Genomic DNA, 21,230 nt, shown 5'->3' with positions numbered 1-21,230 from the left:
GTCTAAACTGCTGGCAACAAAAGTGAGTACACCCCTAAGTGAAAATGTCCAAATTGGGCCCAAAGTGTCAATATTTTGTGTGGCCACCATTATTTTCCAGCGCTGCCTTAATCGTCTTGGGCATGGAGTTCACCAGAGCTTCACAGTTTGCCACTGGAGTCCTCTTCCACTCCCCCATGACAACATCACAGAGCTGGTGGGTTAGAGACCTTGCGCTCCTCCACATTCCAGATGCTCAATAGGGTTTAGATCTGGAGACATGCTTGGCCAGTCCATCACCTTTACCCTCAGCTTCTTTAGCAAGGCAGGTGTCGTCTTGGAGGTGTGTTTGGGGTCATTATGTTGGATTACTCCGAAGGGAGAGGATCATGCTCTGCTTCAGTATGTCACAGTACATGTTGTCATTCATGGTTCTCTCAATGAACTGTAGCTCCCCAGTGCCAGCAGCACTCATGCAGCCCCAGACCATGACACTCCCACCACCATGCTTGACTGTAGGCAAGACACACTTGTCTTTGTACTTCTCACCTGGTTGCCACCAGAAACGCTCGACACCATCTGAACCAAATATGTTTATCTTGGTCTGATCAGACCACATGACATGGTTCCAGTAATTCATTTCCTTAGTCTGCTTGTCTTCAGTAAACTGTTTGCGGGCTTTCTTGTGCATCATCTTTAGAAGAGGCTTCCTTCTGGGAGGACAGCCATGCAGACCAATTTAATGCAGTGTGCGGTGTATGGTCTGAGCGCTGACAGGCTGACTTCCCACCCCTTCAACCTCTGCAGCAATGCTGGCAGCACTTATACGTCTATTTCCCAAAGACAACCTCTGGATATGATGCTGAGCACATGCACTCAACTTCTTTGTTCGACCATGGTGAGGCCTGTTCTGAGTGGAACCTGTCCTGTTAAACTGCTGTATGGTCTTGGCCACCGTGCTGCCGCTCAGTTTCAGGGTCTTGGCAATCTTCTTATAGCTTAGGCCATCTTTATTTAGAGCAACAATTCTTTTTTCAAATCCTCAGAGAGTTCTTTGCCATCAAGAGCCATGTTGAACTTCCAGTGACCAATAAGAGAGTGAGAGCGATAACACCAAATTTAACACACCTGCTCCCCATTCACACCTGAGACCTTGTAACACTAACAAGTCACATGACACTGGGGAGGGAAAATGGCTATTTGGGCCAATTTGGACATTTTCATTTAGGGGTGTACTCAATTTTGTTGCCAGCAGTGTAGACATTAATGGCTGTGTGTTGAGTTATTTTGAGGGGACGGCAAATTTACACTGTTATACAAGCTGTAACTCAATACTTTACATTGTAGCAAAGTGTAATTTCTTTAGTGTTGTCACATGAAAAGGTATAATAAAATATTTACAAAAATGTGAGGGGTGTACTCACTTTTGTGATATATTGTATAGTGGGGTAAAAAAACAGCCAAGCAACTAAAGCTTTCAAAATAAAACTCAGAAAAACTCAGAAAATGAAGCTCCCACATTTCTATCATATAAATTAGCATAACAAGCAAGAATACGCATTGCGCCCATTAAAATTCACACCATAATGGTCTGTAGAAAATCTTGGAACTGCTGAAACCCAGGATGCCCTGCTCCCCACATGCTTTCTTTCTACAGATTACAATCATTTTTTTCACCATTAAAGATCTTTGATTTTATCCCTCTTTATTTTTTTGTAAGATGTGCATTTTTTACACAAACAAAAGACCCCATTCTCATAGCTAGTGTACAGATGAGACCGCATTCCTTCTACTTGCCTTTCATCTGTCATTTCCTTTGTAGTGTTTTGATCCAGCATCAACCTACGTCATTCCAATTTGTTTTCATACCTGCAGTTTTCTCTGCGTACATGCAAGTCTGTTCTTCTAATAAGGTTCAGATTCTGTGATGGCTCATATCACAAACTGTCTTTTCTGTACATCACACCAGGAGTGTAAATTGCTTTCTGCTACTGTGAAGAGTCGTCCTTATTCATCTCCCTGCAATGCCTGCCTCAGAGCTACAAACATGGGGCGCTGTGTATTATACCTTTGCGCTTAGCTGCAGCATAAAAAAATATCAGGATTCTGCTTCATGAAACACCATTTGTAATTGTCGGCTAAGACAGGGTTTTCTTAATGTAATGCAACACATCCAGAAAGGGCATTAAGGCACTTTTGGTCCACCTAACAAGATGGGGAAAATAGCTTGGATTCAAATGATAAATCACACCTTTAATTATTTCCAAATAGTCTGTAAGACCTGCTTTTTGTAGCCATTTTACTGTTATTTCCGCTATTCAATGGTCTTTCTATGTGTTGAGTCATACCAATGCACAGAAATATGTTGGGAGGACAATTCAAAAGCAACATTGACTCATCACTGCAAATTTGAAACAGCCAAGGTAATAGATTCTGAACACAGCGTGCAAACGATACTCCAATGTAATAACTCACACCTGCTCTTTTGCAACCAACATTCTATTGAGACATATTAGGAAAAAATAATTATGTTTTTTTCTTCTCTGGAAAAATCAATATGAATGTGCTCCGGTGATTGTACATTCATATACACTGGTCTCATCTTCAAATGAAATTGGCATAAAAAAAGTGAAGACACTGTACTACAAAGACCAAGGCCAATGAATGAATGACTTTTCAGATGTGCCAACACAGAATGCACCCCTTTAATGGGACGATATAAGGGGAATTCACTAACACTGGAGCAGACACTATCTGGAAAAGCTGTGCATGGCGACCAATCAGCTTCTATCCTCAGCTTGTTTGGTTATGCTTTGGAAATAAAAGACAGAATCTGATACACTGATCAGTGCTGCAACCAATTGGCTGCAGCTGCTCATCAAATGAAGATTTTCCAACAGTCCCGCTTGACAGAAATCGATCATTGGATCGACTCCTGTCAAGCAGAAACAGTCATAGATGATAAGAAATTTGCCCAGTCTCTGCTGAACCAGAATTCCCCTTGATGCCTTTTATAGGTCCTGTATACATACCGTATATACTCGAGTATAAGCCGAGTTTTTCAGCACATTTTTTTTGTGCTGAAAAAGCCCCCTCGGGTTATACTCGAGTGACTGTTCCCATCTGCAGCCTCATGTGCCTGATCTCCCGGCGCTGTGACATGTAGTCTAGTCGGCGGCCGTCCAGTGTAACAAAGCCCCGCCTTCTCTTCGTCTTCGTCCATGATAGGCAGAACACTGGCTCACTGCTGGGAAACTGAATCAGTGTTCCGTCACGGACGAGGAGGAGGCGGCGCTTTGTTACAATGCACGCCTGCCGACTAGACTGCATGTCACAGCACTGGTGTTCTGGAGATCAGGTACATGAGGCTGCAGATGGGCACAGTGAGGCAGGGAGATGGCACAGTGAGGCATGCAGATGGCACAGTGGGGAATGCAGATGGCACAGTGGGGCATGCAGATGGCACAGTGAGGCATGGAGATGGCACAGTGAGGCATGGAGATGGCACAGTGGGGCATGCAGATGGCACAGTGAGGCATGCAGATGGCACAGTGGGGCATGCAGATGGCACAGTGAGGCATGGAGATGGCACAGTGAGGCATGGAGATGGCACAGTGAGGCATGCAGATGGCACAGTGGGGCATACAGATGGCACAGTGAGGCATGCAGATGGCACAGTGGGGCATGCAGATGGCACAGTGGGGCATGAAGATGGTACAGTGAGGCTGCAAATGGGCACAGTGAGGCTGCAGATGGGCATTGTTGATGCTCTTTTCCCACCCTAGGCTTATACTCGAGTCAATACATTTTCCCAGTTTTTTGTGGTAAAATTAGGTGCCTAGGCTTATATTCGGGTCAGCTTATACTCGAGTATATACGGTATGTAAAAACGATCAGCTTAATGTCAATAATCCTATCAATGTTTCTATTGGTACTGATTATGTGTATACAATAGGGCAGCTATATTTATTCACAACATATGCTGGCATAACTTCCTGCTTTGCAGTGCTACACCATGCCGTAGTTGCGATTTACTGCTCCTTACTACAATCTGTGGCTGCCGAACTCGTCCATATCTGAGCCATAGTTAGTCCTATCAATACTACCTAGCTTAATTGTCAGCTGATGAGTGACTGCATCTTATCAGATGCAGTCACTGCTTGGGTATTCGGACAGCTGCAGCTGCTGTGGCTGAATACAATAGCAGCCAGAGAAGACTCCTCCATCTACACTGTTTAGAGTAGTTGACTGATTTCTCTTGTTCACCCCTTGGGCTGAAGAACAAAATTCTAGCTGTGTATGGCTAACCCAAGGCTATGAGTTAGCCAGCCTATTGACAATAATACACTCCATACGAGGCTGGTACCTTATCTCAACAGTTGTTAAAGTCACAACTTGTCCTGGTGATCTTTACCAAGGATGCAGTAAGTGATGGGAAATCCAAAAATGTACAGTTGTCACCATAACAATAGGTTACATCTTTCAATGAGAAATGTTGTCCCTGGATAATGATACTTTTGAAAAATATAAAGTCTTGTGAAATAATTGGATCCCCTTCTCCTCATCAGATGCTCTTAAGGAGATGCTATTACCTACTGGTGGTTCAGCAACTGTACCTTTCTAGTTCTCACGTAGGACAGTACAGTGACTCTATATTCTTTCCCCAGACCTCCCTACAGGTTGTCCTCAATACATCCATATAGCCTTTTTATGTTGCTTTCTTTATTATCATTTTACCTGTTACCTTTTCGGTCCCAAAGTTTGCCTTCGCCTTGTCTCTCTCTATCTATGTCTTTATCTCTCAATTTTTCTCTCTTTCTGACCACTTTGGTCTTTCCATCCCTTCTTGACTCTTTTTCTTCTTTTGCTTCCCATTGTATTTTATTAGGCCACATCACTATTCCTACCATTATCGGTCCTGGCGATATATGCCCTACCACACTTTCCTACCTGTTACTCAACATGTGCATCATTTGTCCTCACATTACATTTTTTTTCCCATATTTGCCCTTTGTTTGGTTTTCCTTAATGGTACAACTTGCACACTATGCTTGAGTCTTGTTTTCTGTATTTTTATGAATATTGTAAAACAAAGTTTTTTTTTGCCTCCAAATTGTTCAATGAGGATGCCTGTTCCAGTAACAGCTGTCTAAGAGTGTGATAGGGAAATTGCATACTACATATTTCCTTAGTTAAAATTGTCTAGTGGTCTCACAAATATCTAATAATGAATTCCAAGCCCTGGTTAAGGGACCATACAAGCCATATAAGGAAAAAGGAGGAAAGGGAAGTGGGACTTCGAATGAAGCACTAAGTGCTTCATTCAAAGTCCCACTTCCCTTTACCCCTTGTTGGAGCTGCACGATTCTGGCCAAAATGAGAATCACAATTTTTTTGCTTAGAATAAAAAGATCATGATTCTCTCACAATTCTCACAACGTAAAATCTTTCACATTATACAAAAAAAATGGGCTAACTTTACTGGTTAGTGTTTTTTTTTTTTAATTCATTAAAGTCATTTTTTCCAAAAAAATTGCATTTGAAAGACCGCTGTGCAAATACAGTGTGACATAAAATATTGCAACAACCACCATTTTATTCTCTAGGGTGTCTACTAAAAAAATATATATATATAATGTTTGGGGGTTCTAAGTAATTTTCTAGCAAAAAAAAAATGATTTTGACTTGAAACCAACAAATGTCAGAAAAAGGTTTAGTGATTAAGTGGTCAAACTTTTTTCACTTGCACACAAAGTCTATTCCATTGACAAACTGTTACAATGTTTACACTTATGCCCTGTACACACAATCAGAAATTCCGCCAGCAAAAGTCGGATGAGAGCTTTTGGTCAGAAAATCCGACTGTGTGTATGCTCCATCGGACTTTTGCTGGCAGAATTCCAGAAAGCAAAAGATTGAGAGCAGGTTCTCTATTTTTCAGTCGGAAAAAGTTCCTATCCGAAAATGCGTTTGTCTGTATGCAATTCGGACGCGCAAAAAATCACGCATGCTCGGAATCAATTCAACGCATGCTCGGCAGCATTGAACTTTTTTCTCGACTCTTCGTAGTGTTGTACGTCACCGCGTTCTTGACGGTCGAAAGTTCTGAGAACTTTTGTGTGACCGTGTGTATGCAAGGCAAGCTTGAACGGAATTCCGTCGGAAAAACCATCCAAGTTTTTTCTGATGGAATTTCTGATCTAGTGTACGCGGCATTAGTTTAACTGATAAAGAATGTTTTGATTCTTGGCAGACTGCCCAGTTTTTCTCTTCCTTTCTTTTGACGGCTGTGGCCTCAGAAGAGCAGAGAGAATTCTTTGCTTAGAAAGAAATCGGGAAACACTTTAGTCAAGATCGCGATAATGATTCTTGACAATTAATCGTGCAGCTCTACCCCTTGTTCATTTACATGGGGATGGAGGCACTGGACCTTACCAGGTCACCGCCTCATTTAAAGTCCCAAACTGTATTTATTTTTACAAGCCATATAAGGACATAAGTATGGTTTTACCCTAGCTGACTAACACCAAAGGAATATTTTTGTTAACTGACCATGATGTGGCTAAGTCCACTTTCTTCTCTAAGATTGTCCGTTTCATTTACATTCAAGTTCTATATTACCACAGCCAAAACTTGTAAGATCTTGTCTCCAGAGCTGCAACATGCATCATGCAAGTGTCTGGTCTGATTATCGGGCCACGCCTTCATGGGGGGAGGGCTCTGTGCTGAAACAGCATCTTTAGTTAAATAATGTTATTTTTTCTAATATTATCTGTATTTGTATCTGTCATTATCTTTATTAAATGTTATACGTATAAGCATTTGTGTGATCTCTCTTTGCACATTTCAAATAAAACCTCAAGACTGAGATGGAACAGAGTGGTATTCCCTTTGATTTGTATGCATTTCCTCTCACTTCCTACTGTATCTTCAGGACAGGGCATGAACCGAAATCTCCTCAATAGGACAGAGAAAACAAAAATAAGCCAGCAGGGGTTTTATTCCTCCCCTACTCCCTAATCCAAAACTAAAACTTTTTTTTATAGAGCTATAGAGCAGGGAAGAATTAAAATTCATACTGGGGTTTTACTACTATCCACCTGTGTATTTTAAAATATATATCCAGGCAAAACTTCTTTTCTTTGTTCCGAATAGCTTTCTACTGCTGTCCAGGTTTCCGCTACAGAGATTTTTCCTTGTTATTGTTATGAAGGCCACATTTTCACAGACATGAAGGTATAGAAGTATTCTGTTCAGTTCTGGTCACCAGTCCTCAGAAGGGATGTGCTGGAACTGGAGACAGTCCAAAGAAGGGCAACAAAACTAATAAGGGGATTGGAGGACCTCAATTAGGAGGAACGACTGCAAACACTGAATTTATTCTCGCTGGAGAAACGACGCTTGATAGGAGATATGATAGCAATTTACAAATACTTCAATGGCAATCCCAGCATAGGAAACAAAAAAAACTATTCAGTCTAAAGGAGTGTAAGAGGACTGGTGGCCACACAATGAGATTGGAGGAGAAGCGGTTTAACCTCAAACTGTGCAGGGGGTTTTTCACTGTCAGGGCAATCAGGATGTGAAACTCTCTTCCACAATTGGTGGTGGCTGCAGGGAGTATGGATATTTTTAAGAGACTCTTGGATGTGCATCCTAAAGAACACAACATACAGGGATATGGGAAATATTTATAGACATTGACACACAGGTTGAACTGAATGGACTATTGTCTTTATTCAACCTTACCTACTATGAAACTATGAAATTTTGAAACATATATGTGCTATAATAATTTTAAGGGTTACATACACTTTAATATAATAACAAAAATATGAATGTGCAAGTATGTAAAAATCATATACAAATGACATATTTTACCTAGTTAGAGTACTTTAACGTGATTCTAAAGGCAGAAGGCTTTTTACCTTTATGCATGCTATGCATAAGATTAAAAAAAAAAACCTTCTGGGTGCAGCTCACCCCCCCCCCCCTATACTTACCTGAGCCCGATCTCGATCCAGTGATGTGTATGACAGCAGTGGCTCTTCTGAGTTTCTCTCTCCTCATTGGCTCACACAGCAGCAGGAGCCATTGGCTCCTGCTGCTGTCAATCACAGCCAGGGAGCCAAAGAGGAGAGAACGGGGGGCGGGGCTGAGCAATGTCCATTCATAGGAGTGCGGCTCAGAAGCGAGCCTCCAAGAGGCTTGCCATTGGGGGCACTCGGCACAGCGGAGAAGCCAGAACCGCCGGCAGGGGACCCAAAAAGAAGAGGATCTGGGCTGCTCTGTGCAAAACAATTGTGCAGAGCAGGTAAGTATAACATATTTGTTTTTTTTTCTTCATATTAATACCTTTAGAATGACTTTAAATACTGTGGTAAAAACTCACAAAAATATTCCATTCATTCCCCGTAAAGCTTTCCTGCCTATCGAGCCTCTTTAGGCAATGGGAATGAACTTTTAAAAACTCACTCACATGAATTTTTGCCCAGTTTACACCCACAATCAAGTTTAAGGGTTCAGACAAATTCTTTCTATAAAAGTTTTACATAATCATATAACAAGTGTGCCTAATACCCCTTGGTATAACAGCTGATATCCTCACAGCAAAAGAACCACAAATGTGAAGACCTTCTGTTTTGCCCATACTGTAATACTGGCACAGGCGGTGCATGACCATACTACTTGTCAGGTTCAGATAGGTACACAATAGAGAACACAAGTCATAGAAGGAAAAGGAATCTGTCAAACAACCACAAGGAAATATGGCTTTTCAGAAGCCCCTCACCTAATGGTTTCTCAGCTAGAACATTAGGAACTAATCAGATCTTGGGGGGAAGATACACAATTTGTTTCACAAAGCCTGGGAATCATAACCCCTGCACCTACAGAAAATGTTGTAGCTTCCTATGTTCTTTCCCTTACTTTAATATGTTGGATGCTGCACTTCATGCACCCATAGTCTAACTGACCTAACTGTACAACAGTTTCATGGCAACACTAGCGGCTGGCTCTCTAACACTGGCTCATGTCAGATCCCTGCAATACACCTACCAGGATTGGCAGGAACAATAGGAACAGGGCAGTGTTTAAGGCCGGCCATACAAGGTTCAAATGCTGAACCGGCCACGATTCAAACTGTTAATGGGCAGGCTGAATGTACCAAGTTGATTGATCGATCAACTTTGGTATAACCAGCCTGCTGGATTCGTTTGAGATTATCGCAAACAGCTGCTATAGCCGCTAGCGATAATCAGCGTCTTCTCCTGGTGGGGACGGCTTCCCCCGCCGAGAGAAGACAATGGCCCAGCAGGAGGGATTCTGTGTTGATGGGGAAAGAAATTTGCTCCGTGTATTGCCGGCCTAAAAGAAAGCTCTCCCTACCATTACAGCCTTCATGCTTGCCAATATCACGAGGTTCTGTTAAAGTGTAGCTAAATGCAAAAACAAAAATATAATATATTGCAGCTTACTAGCCCTTAGATGACATGCCCATATTAGTATTCCTTTTTCAGATTTTTTTCCCCCTTAATATTCACCTGTTAATCTTGCAAATAACATGTTATCAACACTCACTGCTCCACTGTTTCTATAGAGAAAGCCATGGTTGCCACCCTGACAGGACTTCACACATCTCTTCCTCTATACATGGGGGGGGGGGTAATTATGGGATTAGTAGTTTACAAAAGATAGATAACATTGTATAGGCTTCCAGTTCAATTCACAGAAAGTTACAAGGACTGCATTTCTGGCCAGATCAACAGGTATTTTATGTACAGCCTCATCAGTACACGTCAGTGCAGCCTCATCAGTACACGTCAGTGCAGCCTCATCAGCACACGTCAGTGCAGCCTCATCAGCACACGTCAGTGCAGCCTCATCAGTACACGTCAGTGCAGCCTCATCAGTACACGTCAGTGCAGCCTCATCAGCACACGTCAGTGCAGCCTCATCAGCACACGTCAGTGCAGCCTCATCAGCACACGTCAGTGCAGCCTCATCAGCGCACATCAGTGAAGAAGCAAAATTACTTTTTATAACAAAAACTAAGAAAAAGTTTTTTTAAAAAAAATGTAATGTCCGTTTAGCAAAAAGTAAAAAACCCAGTGGTGATTAAATACCACCAAAAGAAAGCTCTGTCTCCAAAAAATTATAAATATTTCATTTGGGTACAGTTTTGCATGATGCCACTATTGTCATTCAAAGTGCGACAGAGCTGAAAGCTGAAAATTGGCCCTGGCAGGAAGGGGGTTAAAGTGCCCGGTATTGAAGTGGTTAAAGGCTCACTATAATGAAAACTATTGTATTTTGGTAACTGTATTGTGTTAATATGTGTACAGCATTAACATTTTACACACACGTATAATGTTCTATTGTATTATTGTTATTTCACATACCTGAATTGTACATACAAACTATTTTACTGGCAGGGGTGCTTACAATGGCCAGCTTTTGTTCTTATTATTTAAGGTGTCTTTGTTCAAAGGGTACACAGCACACACATTACACTACCCTTTAAATAACACTCTTTATCCCACCCCACCAATCACTATACAGCACAAGAGAAATGACATCCACTCTCAGAAAAGTGTACATTTGAACCTTTATAGGAAATGACTACAAGCTTCTCCCACTGTTAACATACAATTGGTTATGGCTTGAAAGCACGTTTGAGGCTTGAAATAATGTACAGATTTTTTTTAAGGTGTTTGTATTTTAACTTTATACTGCCTGACAATGGGTTCATTTAAGAGCTTTAATAAGCAGTTTTTAAAAGTGAAGTTCTGTATGTTTAATTACTTTGTGGAAAAACGATGGTGTACGCCTTATTAGTATAAAAAGGGTGGTAATCCCAGGAGATTGGTTTGCAAACTACTCTATTTTGAACCAGTTGACTATTGACTTACCTCCACCACGGACTTTGTATGTGTGTTGTGGCTGGCAGCTTTGAATAGAGTGTAGAAGATGTAACCAACAGCAATGACAATGAATGCACAGCAAGGTAGGACGAACCAAAGGGGGTGCACACCTGTAGGAGTGGATGAAAAGTCACTTTTATAGTATATATGAGCAAAGTACTGTCCCCTGATAGAATATGACACCATGAAGATCAAGACTCAACACAACCGGACCTTTATACCATAATCGGGGCATAGTGTCTTCTCCTGATCCACAATTCAAGGCAGACCTGACACTTTGCCAACTGGCTGTAAACTATAGACATGAAACATTACAGAATTCCTTTTATAGATCATACTTTAGCTATCTGCTGTTAAATCTTAAAAAAAACAAAAAATGTCCTTTATTATTACTCTAAAACAGTCCTAAGACAACACTGCGCAAACTGTTGCCGCTATATGAATCCTGTATAATAATAATAATAAAGTGAAGGCAGCTAATAAAGAGCTATACATGTAATGATGTTTTTTTATTCAACTATAGACATAGATTAAGTAAACCATTCATTGTATTGATAATATAACATTTATTTTGAAGCTGCTCTGGGCTGTTTACACTCTGTGACAAGGAGCAATATTAAAATGGAAGTAATCTATGGCTACTAATCTAATTTAATCATTTCTAGTCTGATTGCAGCCAACTGAAATCTCATTGGTGCTTATGCACTTCTTTATTGAAGAAGCCTATAGGTACTTCTGCTGCTCTGCGTGTTTTGTTTTTTTTTTTGCTTTTATTTTGCATAGTATGCCTCATTAATAATGACTTTCTTTAACCCACTGCTTACCTGTAGAATTAACAGTAATGCTGTAATGTGTTACCAGCATACTGACTTCATTTTGGGCTTTTACACTCAAGCAAAAACGTCCTGCTGTTTTGAAGACATGTTTTATATTGTAGGTGGTGCCATTTATCACCACTGGGTGGCAGTCTTCTCCATCCAAAGACACACAATCAGACTTCATAAGCCAGCAAACAGCCAATGGAGGACTGAAACACACAAAGAGGTGTCATGTAATTAGATAAGAACATTGAAACATTAAACAGGGTCCTTTCACACGGGCGGTTCGATCAGTTTTTCAGGCGGACCTGATCGGACCCTCCATTCACCCCTATGGAGCAGGGGATGTCAGCCCCGACAGGTCTGCTGACACCTGCCGCGATCCGATCCTGTCTGCCAAATCCAGACAGATGGTGACCCTATTTTCCATCCGTCTGGAGGATTGGATAACAGGTGGTCCGTTTTCACCCGATTTCCCCATAGGGAAAAGCAGGACTCTGTCCATCTCCGTTCTGCACAGTGCAGCTGAGACGGACCTGTCATCCACCTGCTCAGCGAGGATCAGTGGATCGATCCCCCGCTGAGCAAAGCGGAGTCCACCGAGCAAGCCCCCCATGTGAAAGGACTCATAAGGTGTCATATAATTAGAAAAAAACAAACCAATTTGTCCAATAGACTGAAAGGAAAGATTTTATAACATCTGCATTGTAATAGCAACACAAACAAGAGTTATTATTGGCAATGCAATATAAGCTTATCCTTAAAAAAAAATCTCCTTTCATGTTGTGCTTGCTGCCTGTTTACTGGCCATCTCTTTCCACAACTTCCTGAATCCCTGCATGCTTTGTTGTTAACTTTTCATTTCTAGGAACTACATATCCCATGGTACCTCGTTGCCTGCAATCGGTAATTTCTGTACTGACTCCGCCTCCTAAAACTCCTCCTCTCAGCACCTCTGTAGTTGAGAAGGCAGGCTCTGTGAAATGTGTGACAAAGCAGTGCCTACTTATAGGGCATAGTGAATACCTGCCACGTAATTCAAGGAAGTAAATGTGTGGGATCTTCACAAAGTAAATTTACAAACTTTAAGATCATTCAGAAAAATAGGCGTAGGCTAGAAATACTTAAAATTGAATGTGGAAATGAATACCTAATTTTACATTTTGACCATAGATGTGCTATAAAGCATCCCATTTCCACACTTCACATTTACTTCTGGACCTACAACACTAGGATTTGCCCAAATCTGACACAGCCTCATTAATTAAGCAGATGGCCTGACAGGCGTTTCATAGGTTGTCAAATGTTTATTTTAAGCCCTCGTTCACACTGAACATGGCTTTAAAATCTTGCAAGTTCATCTGAACTTGCATAATTTCAAAGCCGAATTTCAGTCCGACTTCGGGGGGAACTTGAAAGACATCTGTGCGGGTTCATGCACAGATATCTATTGAAATTGCCCCTGAAGTCGCGAAAAGTAGTGCAGGAACGACTTTTGAAAATCGGTGCAGCGTCGCACCAATTGGGCTGCTCATATTGCTGGCAATAGGCTCCGATTTGACATACGATTTGACCTGTCGAATCGTATGTCAAATTGCGCCAATGTGAACGGGGGCTAAAAGGTATCTCAAGAAAAGCGCATGCGCGGGAGCTCTAAGATGGCCACCTAAGCCCGGAAGCTCTCCATCACCCCTGACCTATGACGCACACAGCTCCTCTCACAGTCACCCAGGACAGTCACCAACAGGACACCCCAGCCCCTGAGACCCCTGTGCTCACCCCTGGATGTCCAGAGCGGCCACCAGACGAGATCTCGGGCCGCAATTCGACACGTCAGCGTGGGGTGAGTGTACCAAGATGGAGGCCGCCACCGCAGCAGCACATGCCTACACAGAGGGATCCCAGGATCAGAGGCAAGTATTAGCCCAAGCAACCCTCACCTACTCCCAGGTGATCCATGGGAGTACCCAGCTCCCCCTGGCTCCCTATCCAGCCTCCACAGAGTCTCTGCTGGGCCACGCCATGGAGGACTACACATTTTCTCCAGTCGGGCCTTCCCAAACCCATCTGCTTGCAACCCCATCCCCAGACTTCCCAGGACCCGGCTACACCACCAGCAGACCTATTCCTTAAGCTCTCTGATCTCATAGAGAGGGAGCTAGCCAACACAGCAGCTAAAATCACAAGGGACATTAAATCTGATTTTCAAAACCTGAGATCCAGAATGGAGGCCATAGAAACAAACTGGACATTACAGTATCCAGAACGAATCAGAATTCAGCCCACATTCAGGCCCTCCAGGACCAGCTTGAAACAGCCCTTTCCAGAATTGATGACTTGGAAAACAGGTCCAGAAGATATAACTTTAGAATCCGGGGCCTTCCTGAGACCATCACGGACATTTCCCCTGCAGTCCAAGAGCTTATCAAGGATCTAATCCCCAATATCCCCCTTCACCGCGAGCTCACAGGGCCCTGGGACTCCCCAGAAACGATCGATCCCCTAGGGACATAATCGTGAAGCTACACTTCTACGCCATAAAGTCATGTGACAATCACGTACCAAGCCAAAGGTGATATGCCAGGGCCATCAAATACAAATCTTTGCAGATCTTTCCCCCTCAAAAGCAGAGAGCTCTCAAACCGCTCCTGACAGTCCTCTCACAACAGGACATTAAATATCGATGGGCCTTCCCATTTGCTGTAAAATTTACACTGAGGGGCAAGACAGACTTAAACTTGCCAGATGGCAAAAAGCTCTTCCTAAACCTCAAGCTTATCTCGCAGGAAGCATCCATGGACTTTACCACCTCATCCGTAGTCTCTATCAAGCATCCTCCCCCAGCAAGCCCGATCTCCTCCATCTGGAACAAAGGAAAGACCAAGAGATCCAAAGATGGCAGGCCTTCCTAAGACTGCAAATTGAGTCAACATATACCCTACTCTCATTTGTCCTCCTCTCCCTGTTGATGGAGCTATTCGCTCCTAACCTACGTGGCTGAATTGTTTTTCCCCCCCGTTTATGCATTTCAAGTTTTCCTCCCGTTGCTTGTTACAAGCAAATTGCAGGACAAGACAACAAGTGTTTCTCTATTTTCTAAAAAACTGCCCTAAGTGTTGTCAATGATTATATGCTACCTCCAAGGCCCTAGTTATCGAGAAGTTCAAAGCTCTTCTCTGGAGCTTTCCCGACCCCTTCCGACCCCTCCCGACCATTAGAGGCAAAATAATCCAACTGGCGACCCAAATCAAGAGAGAGCGACAGATGGACATTATCAAATTAGAAAAAAATTCTTTGCAACCCTAAAAACTAAACATAAGAAATGTCCAACTAAGGCCTTAATAGAACAGTTAGACGGAGAGACACATTCGCTGGAGTGGGACCAAATTCTACTCTCAAAAAGACAAAAAATTGTCTGTATGTTAGCCTCTAAACTTTCACCTCGGTATCACTCCCACACCCTGACCCTACCGACCCTTTCTACCAAACACAAACATTTGTTAGAGGCATCCTTTTCGGTTGAGGAGATATTGGAGGTAATAAAAGACCTTAAGAAGGGTTCAGCTCCTGGACCTGATGGTCTTTCAGTACCCTATTACAAGGCCTTTGCCGGTACTCAACGCAAAAACGCTAGACCCTCAACTCAACACTGCCTACATAACAGTAATACCCACTATAGACCCATCTCCCACATAAACAATGACCTAAAGATTCTAACAAAAATTATTGCCAATCACCTAGCTTCCTTCATTAGTCGGTACGTCCACAAGGACCAAGTGGGATTTATCCCAGGCAGACAGGGGCTGAACCAAATCAGAAAGGCAACATACATCATTTCCCTACTACAATCTAGCTGGGATAAGGGCCCCAAACTAGAAGGAATGCTACTATCCCTTGGTTTATATAATGCCGCGTACACACGAGCGGACTTTCTATCCTACTTGGTCCGGCACACTTTCCGACGGACTTTGTCCGCCAGGTGCGCCGGACTTTAAAACGGACGGACTTGCCCACACACGCCGGGACTTTCCGGCGGGCTAAGTCCGCCCGTCTTTCCGACGGACTTTCGCCGGAGTTCCGGCGGACTTTCAGAATGAACGGACTTGCCCACACACGGACAAGTCCGTTCATTTTGAACGTGACTCAGGTGCGACGGGACTAGAAAAGGATGTCAATCTTGCCGCTTTTATCGGCGAGATTGACACCTTGCTAGCCCCGTCGCGGGGCATACCAGGCCCTTAGGTCTGGTATGGATTATAAAGGGGAACCCCGCTACGCCGAAAAAACGGCGTGGGGTCCCCCTAAAATCCATACCAGACCCCGATCCGAGCACGCAGCCTGGCCGGTCAGGAAAGGGGGTGGGGACGAGCGAGCGCCCCCCCCCTCCTGAACCGTACCAGGCCGCATGCCCTCAACATGGGGGGTGGGTGCTTTGGGGGAGGGGGGCGCCCTGCGCCCCCCCCCCCAAAGCACCTTGTCCCCATGTTGATGAGGACAAGGGCCTCTTCCCGACAACCCTGGCCGTTGGTTGTCGGGGTCTGCGGGCGGGGGCTTATCGGAATCTGGGAGCCCCCTTTAATAAGGGGGCCCCCAGATCCCGGCCCCCCACCCTATGTAAATGAGTATGGGGTACATGGTACCCCTACCCATTTACCTAGGAAAAAAGTGTAAGTAATAAAACACACTACACAGGTTTTTAAAATATTTTATTAAACAGCTCCGGGGGGGGGATCTTCCTCCGGCTTCGGGGGTCTTCTTCCGGCTTCGGGGGTCCCTCCGCTTCATCTTCTCCCGGCGTCCGGTTGGTTCTTCTCCGCTCTCCGGCCTCTTCTCCCGGTGTCGCAGGTCTTCGGCCGGCCCCTCCGCTCTCTTCATGTAGCTCTATTGCGAGCGGAGGTCCGGACTTCTGGGCTTCTTGGCTTCTTGGCTTCTCTTCTCTTCTCTTCCCCCAGTGGGGTGGGGTGGGTCTACCATGCCTGTAATGGTATTTTCAAGCAGCAAGAATTAGCTCAAATATCCACCGTGTACTCCAGACTTGAAAAGTCTGACTGGGTTCAAATAGAGAGACAGGCAGCCCCCACCTACACCTTAGATTATTCCCTATGGGTCCCCTCCAAGGATCGCCCCCCAATATTATCGCCCATCCAATCACAAACCCTGACTCTCTGGGACAAAATGAGATCTGAGACCTCACTGACCTCTGAATGTCGGCCCCTTGCACATATCTTTTACAATGCAGACTTTATCCTCGGTCAAGACCTTAAATTCTTTAAATGGTGGTTGGACAAGGGGTTGTATCGCATTGGCCATTTCTTCACTCCCTTGGGACCAATTTTCCCAGAGCTACTGTGCTCAGAAGCTTGAAATTCCGACCTCAGAGCAATACAGATTTCAACAAATACAACACTTTCTCCATAAGATCTGGAAGTGGAAACCTGACCCTCCCAGATTCACACCTTACGAACTGTGGTGTGGACAGGCCATGGATCAGAGGGGTGGAATCTCCATCATCTACCAGTCGCTCACTCACCTGTCCTGAAAATCACCTTATATGTTGGCTTGGGAAAGAGACCTCCAAATTCAATGGGATTTAGAGAGGTGGTAGACCTCCTTTTCTAGATCCTTTGAGGGGATTAGGAAAATCTCCTTAATTGAATCTAGCCTTAAAGTGATGACCAGATGGTACCTAACCCCTTCAAAGCTGGCTTCCATTTTTCACACAGCAAACCCGCAGTGTTATCGTGGCTGCCAACTCACAGGCTCCATGGCCCACATTTGGTGGGAGTGTCCCAGAATTAGGTCATTCTGGAACAGCAAATTGATCCATTTTATGCTGCTAGGGGCCAACTGACCATAGCCAAAGCATTGAAACAACCCAAGGTCTCCTTCTTACCAGCCAAAACGTAAGATCTCGTGGATTATGCCCCAGGAGAAATTGGCTAGCATCTTAATGGATACAGTTTCATCATTCAAAACTATCTGGGAACCTTGGGCCCTGCACATGGGCATCTCTTTCATAGCTGGAATCCAGGTCTAACAAATAGTTGCTATCGTTTAGCTATTACCTCCCTTCCTGTTGATTGGCTCTTCCTCTTTCTCCTTTCTCTTCTCATGACCAACTTTTCTCCTCTTTTCTCTTCCTTTTCTCCTGCACTATAGTCCATCCTAACATACAAAGTGAACTCATGGGTTTGTTACCTTAATGAAAGTATTACAAGCGGTCCTTTTCACTAGGCTCAAAGATTCGGTTCTAGTGCTTATCTACCCTCCACATGGCTTATCGCTTCTTCATGGATTGTTGGGGTAGGCCTCTGGGCACAGTAAGTTCCCATTTGGGATGTTGGGAGTGCCCAAAGATCCCGCTGCACTAACCAAAATGAGAGAGGGCTTGTCAGGGAATACAATGCCAAACCATGTAAATAATAATGAAAGTGATTCACGCAGACTTCTAACACATTAATGTTATTGAAAAATAATCCAAAATAGTGTGAAAAAGTAAACACAATAGCTGAAATCCAAAGAAAAATGTGTATGCATCAAAGAAGTCCATCAAAGTGATAGATTAGTGACAATAGTCATGAGTGTCCATAATCCTAGTGAACCTTCTAAATAAACAATTTTTTAAACAGGATTATGGACACTCATGACTATTGTCACTAATCTATCACTTTGATGGACTTTTTTGATGTATGCACATTTTACTTTGGCTTTCAGCTATTGTGTTTACTTTTTCACACTATTTGGGATTAGTTTTTTATAATAATGTGTTAGAAGTCTGCGTTGATCACTTTCATTATTATTTACTGTTTTTTGTGTTTAGTGTACACTTCAGATCTTGCAGCGATTTCACGTACTTCACATTATTAGTTTTCATTGTTTATTCACTTAATTGGTAGCGCGAAGGACCTCACCTTAAAAATGCCAAACCATGGTTGATTGTCTTACTCTTCCTTGACATCTGGTTTTACATGTAATCACAACGGTTTTTCATTGCTTTACTGGAAATAGTGTACTTCATGTTTTTGTATTAAATAAATAAAAATCTTTGAAAGAAAAGGTATCTCAAACCAAAATGTTAATTCCAATTTAGAATAGGGGAAGTGTTAGAACCTCTGAGTTTTTACAGCTATATGTGGCCTTGTTGAGTTTTCTCTTGCTTTCTTTGCGGTCAACATTTTCTAAGAACAGGATAAGAGCAGACATCTCCAACAGGAACACAGCAATAAAAAATGTAATTAAAACAGGTAGAAGGGTAGTTTTTTTAATTGCTTTCTGTTCTCCACATTGGAGATTTTTCCTCACTTCCTACCAACTTTCCAACACAAAAAAGTTTTGGATGGAGTAATACTTTAAATACTGACACATAGATCAGGAAACCATAAACAGCCTGCAATTCAGCATTGTACATGAGGACAGCAAAGGCCCGCCCATAACCTGGAGCACCAGAGAGAGCAACAGTTTCTTCCTCAGCCATAGCAACTGGGGGTTGACAGTACTGAATCCATACGTGATGAAATCCTCATCACCTGCAAATTCAATCACCGGAGGGAAGACCAGTGAATCTATGTTCGCTGATCTCCCTCAACTCTCACCTCTGACACCCACCAGTACGAAATGGGCACACAAAACAGACAGCAGAGCCAGAGATACTTGTTAGGGAATTGGGTGGGGGGAAATTGTACCTTACAGGAGGTGTGGAAGTGAATCCTTCCACCATAAAGCCAACAGTCGGCTTAACAAACTGTTGTTTGTAAAAGTAAAAGTCCATGCTGCTGCCAATGTAAGCTTTACATTGGCAGCAGCGTAAGGGTAAGAAGAATACATCACTGACCTCTTTAGTTGAATGTACTGTGAACTAACTTATCCTCATGGATCACAACAAAGCCTTTGAAGTAAGTTTCAATGGTTTCTAACAGTTTACAAGCACATGACATTTGTTTACATTAGAAGGCTCACATGCTGCCAAGTCCCCACTGCCACTGGAAATAAGGGAAGATTAGCTATCATTTTAGTGCTTCTGTTGTGAACATTGAAGATTCATTTCTCTTCAATGCCTTAAGCTAGACAGGTCAGTGAAGACTTATTTTAATGTGTGTTTACTGCTTGTTAATACTTGTAAATAGTTTAATGTACATAGTCTGCAGGTCTACACCAAAATAAAAAGATTAACTTGTTACAAGAGTGTAAGGTGGGGTAGAGTTGTCAGTTGGTCATCACGTTCTCTATGTTTCCCTCCTCATTGGGCGCCAATAAAGGGTCACATGAAACGCCTACCTAGGGATGGGTTCTTCTGGGCTACGCTAGGCACTTTGTACAGGGTATAAAGAAATAGAAATAAAAACCAAGCGCTGTAATAGATACACCACACTCAATGTAGTTATGGCGAATAGAACTGGATAAAAGGATATAAATGGAGGTTATAAATACTCGTGACCAATTAGATCGAACAGATAGAATTAAGCTGCTATCAATAAAAGAGGGCTCAGAGGCCCATAATAAGGAAACAAATAAAGATAAAAATATTGATGCTCTCTAATACACCATTCAATCAATAAAAATCTATGAAATCATGCTAAAAAACAAAGATGTGAAAATATGTGTGAAAATACTGAAGTAAATATTAAACGTATATGTGTAAATACACTGCACACATGCATACAAATGTGCTGAACACAGTGAGAGGTGCTAAAAAATATGCACAGTGTTTCAAATACCATCAATCAAAATATAAAAGATAAAACGTGCAAAATAAACTACTGACAATGCGCTCAAAAATCGCACTAGAAATGTGATAAAAAATTATTATAAAAAATTAGGTGAATACGTGTTTAAATAATCCAAATAATCCCGTGAAAAATGCTATAAATCCATAGCAGTGCTGGAGAGAGTTAATACATTGATGCCAGTATTATAAAATAAGAGATGTAAAAAATATTATAAAAAATATATATAATAATAAAATAATAAATAAAGATATATAGATACAGGTGCTAATTGAAGTGCGATTTAAAACATAGATACTAGAGTACATAGAGTGAAATGGATGGTCATCACAGCAGTTTGTTTCTCAATGCACTAGGATGATTGAATTCCTGAAATGTTTCCACAATATTGGATGTTTCCACCGCAGCCGTAACCATAAATACTCAGTGCCAGATGATTATAAAAGAGAAACAAAAAGACAGGATCATTGCGCAATGTAACAAGATAAGGTCCACAAGCAAAAGACAGCACAGTGATACACTCACGTGCTCCCCATAGAGTTAAAGCATGTAGATAGGCAGATAAGCAGGTCTCAGTTAGCCACTGGACGAAGCTTGGCTGACAAGCCGCTGCTGCTTGTTACAATGTGATACCACACAGACAGCGTCCTTGGCTCCTCCCACGCGTTGCGTCACTGACACGTGACTTTCTCAAGGAATACACCTGAGATGCCAGCGTCTCCGTACTTAAGCATTCAGGTTACCATAGTGACGGCGCTAAGATCATCGAATCATCACACTGCTTACTG

The 21,230-nt window shown here is 42.7% G+C and overlaps 1 protein-coding gene across 1 annotated transcript in view; it reads right to left on the bottom strand.

Annotated features, from left to right (window-relative positions):
- Window positions 1-21,230, bottom strand: part of TMEM130 (transmembrane protein 130) — a 98,096-nt gene that overhangs the window by 14,352 nt on the left and 62,514 nt on the right. The window contains exons 6-7 of the mRNA XM_073590995.1: window positions 11,726-11,928; window positions 10,890-11,011 (exon numbers count right to left, since the gene is read on the bottom strand). Of these exons, the coding sequence (XP_073447096.1) occupies window positions 10,890-11,011; window positions 11,726-11,928 (325 nt within the window). The remainder of the gene's footprint in view (window positions 1-10,889; window positions 11,012-11,725; window positions 11,929-21,230) is intronic.

The sequence above is a fragment of the Aquarana catesbeiana genome, linkage group LG06, assembly GCF_042186555.1.
Source record: "Aquarana catesbeiana isolate 2022-GZ linkage group LG06, ASM4218655v1, whole genome shotgun sequence".
Taxonomy (NCBI): Eukaryota; Metazoa; Chordata; class Amphibia; order Anura; family Ranidae; genus Aquarana; species Aquarana catesbeiana.
This window is presented reverse-complemented; position numbering and strand designations above follow the sequence as displayed.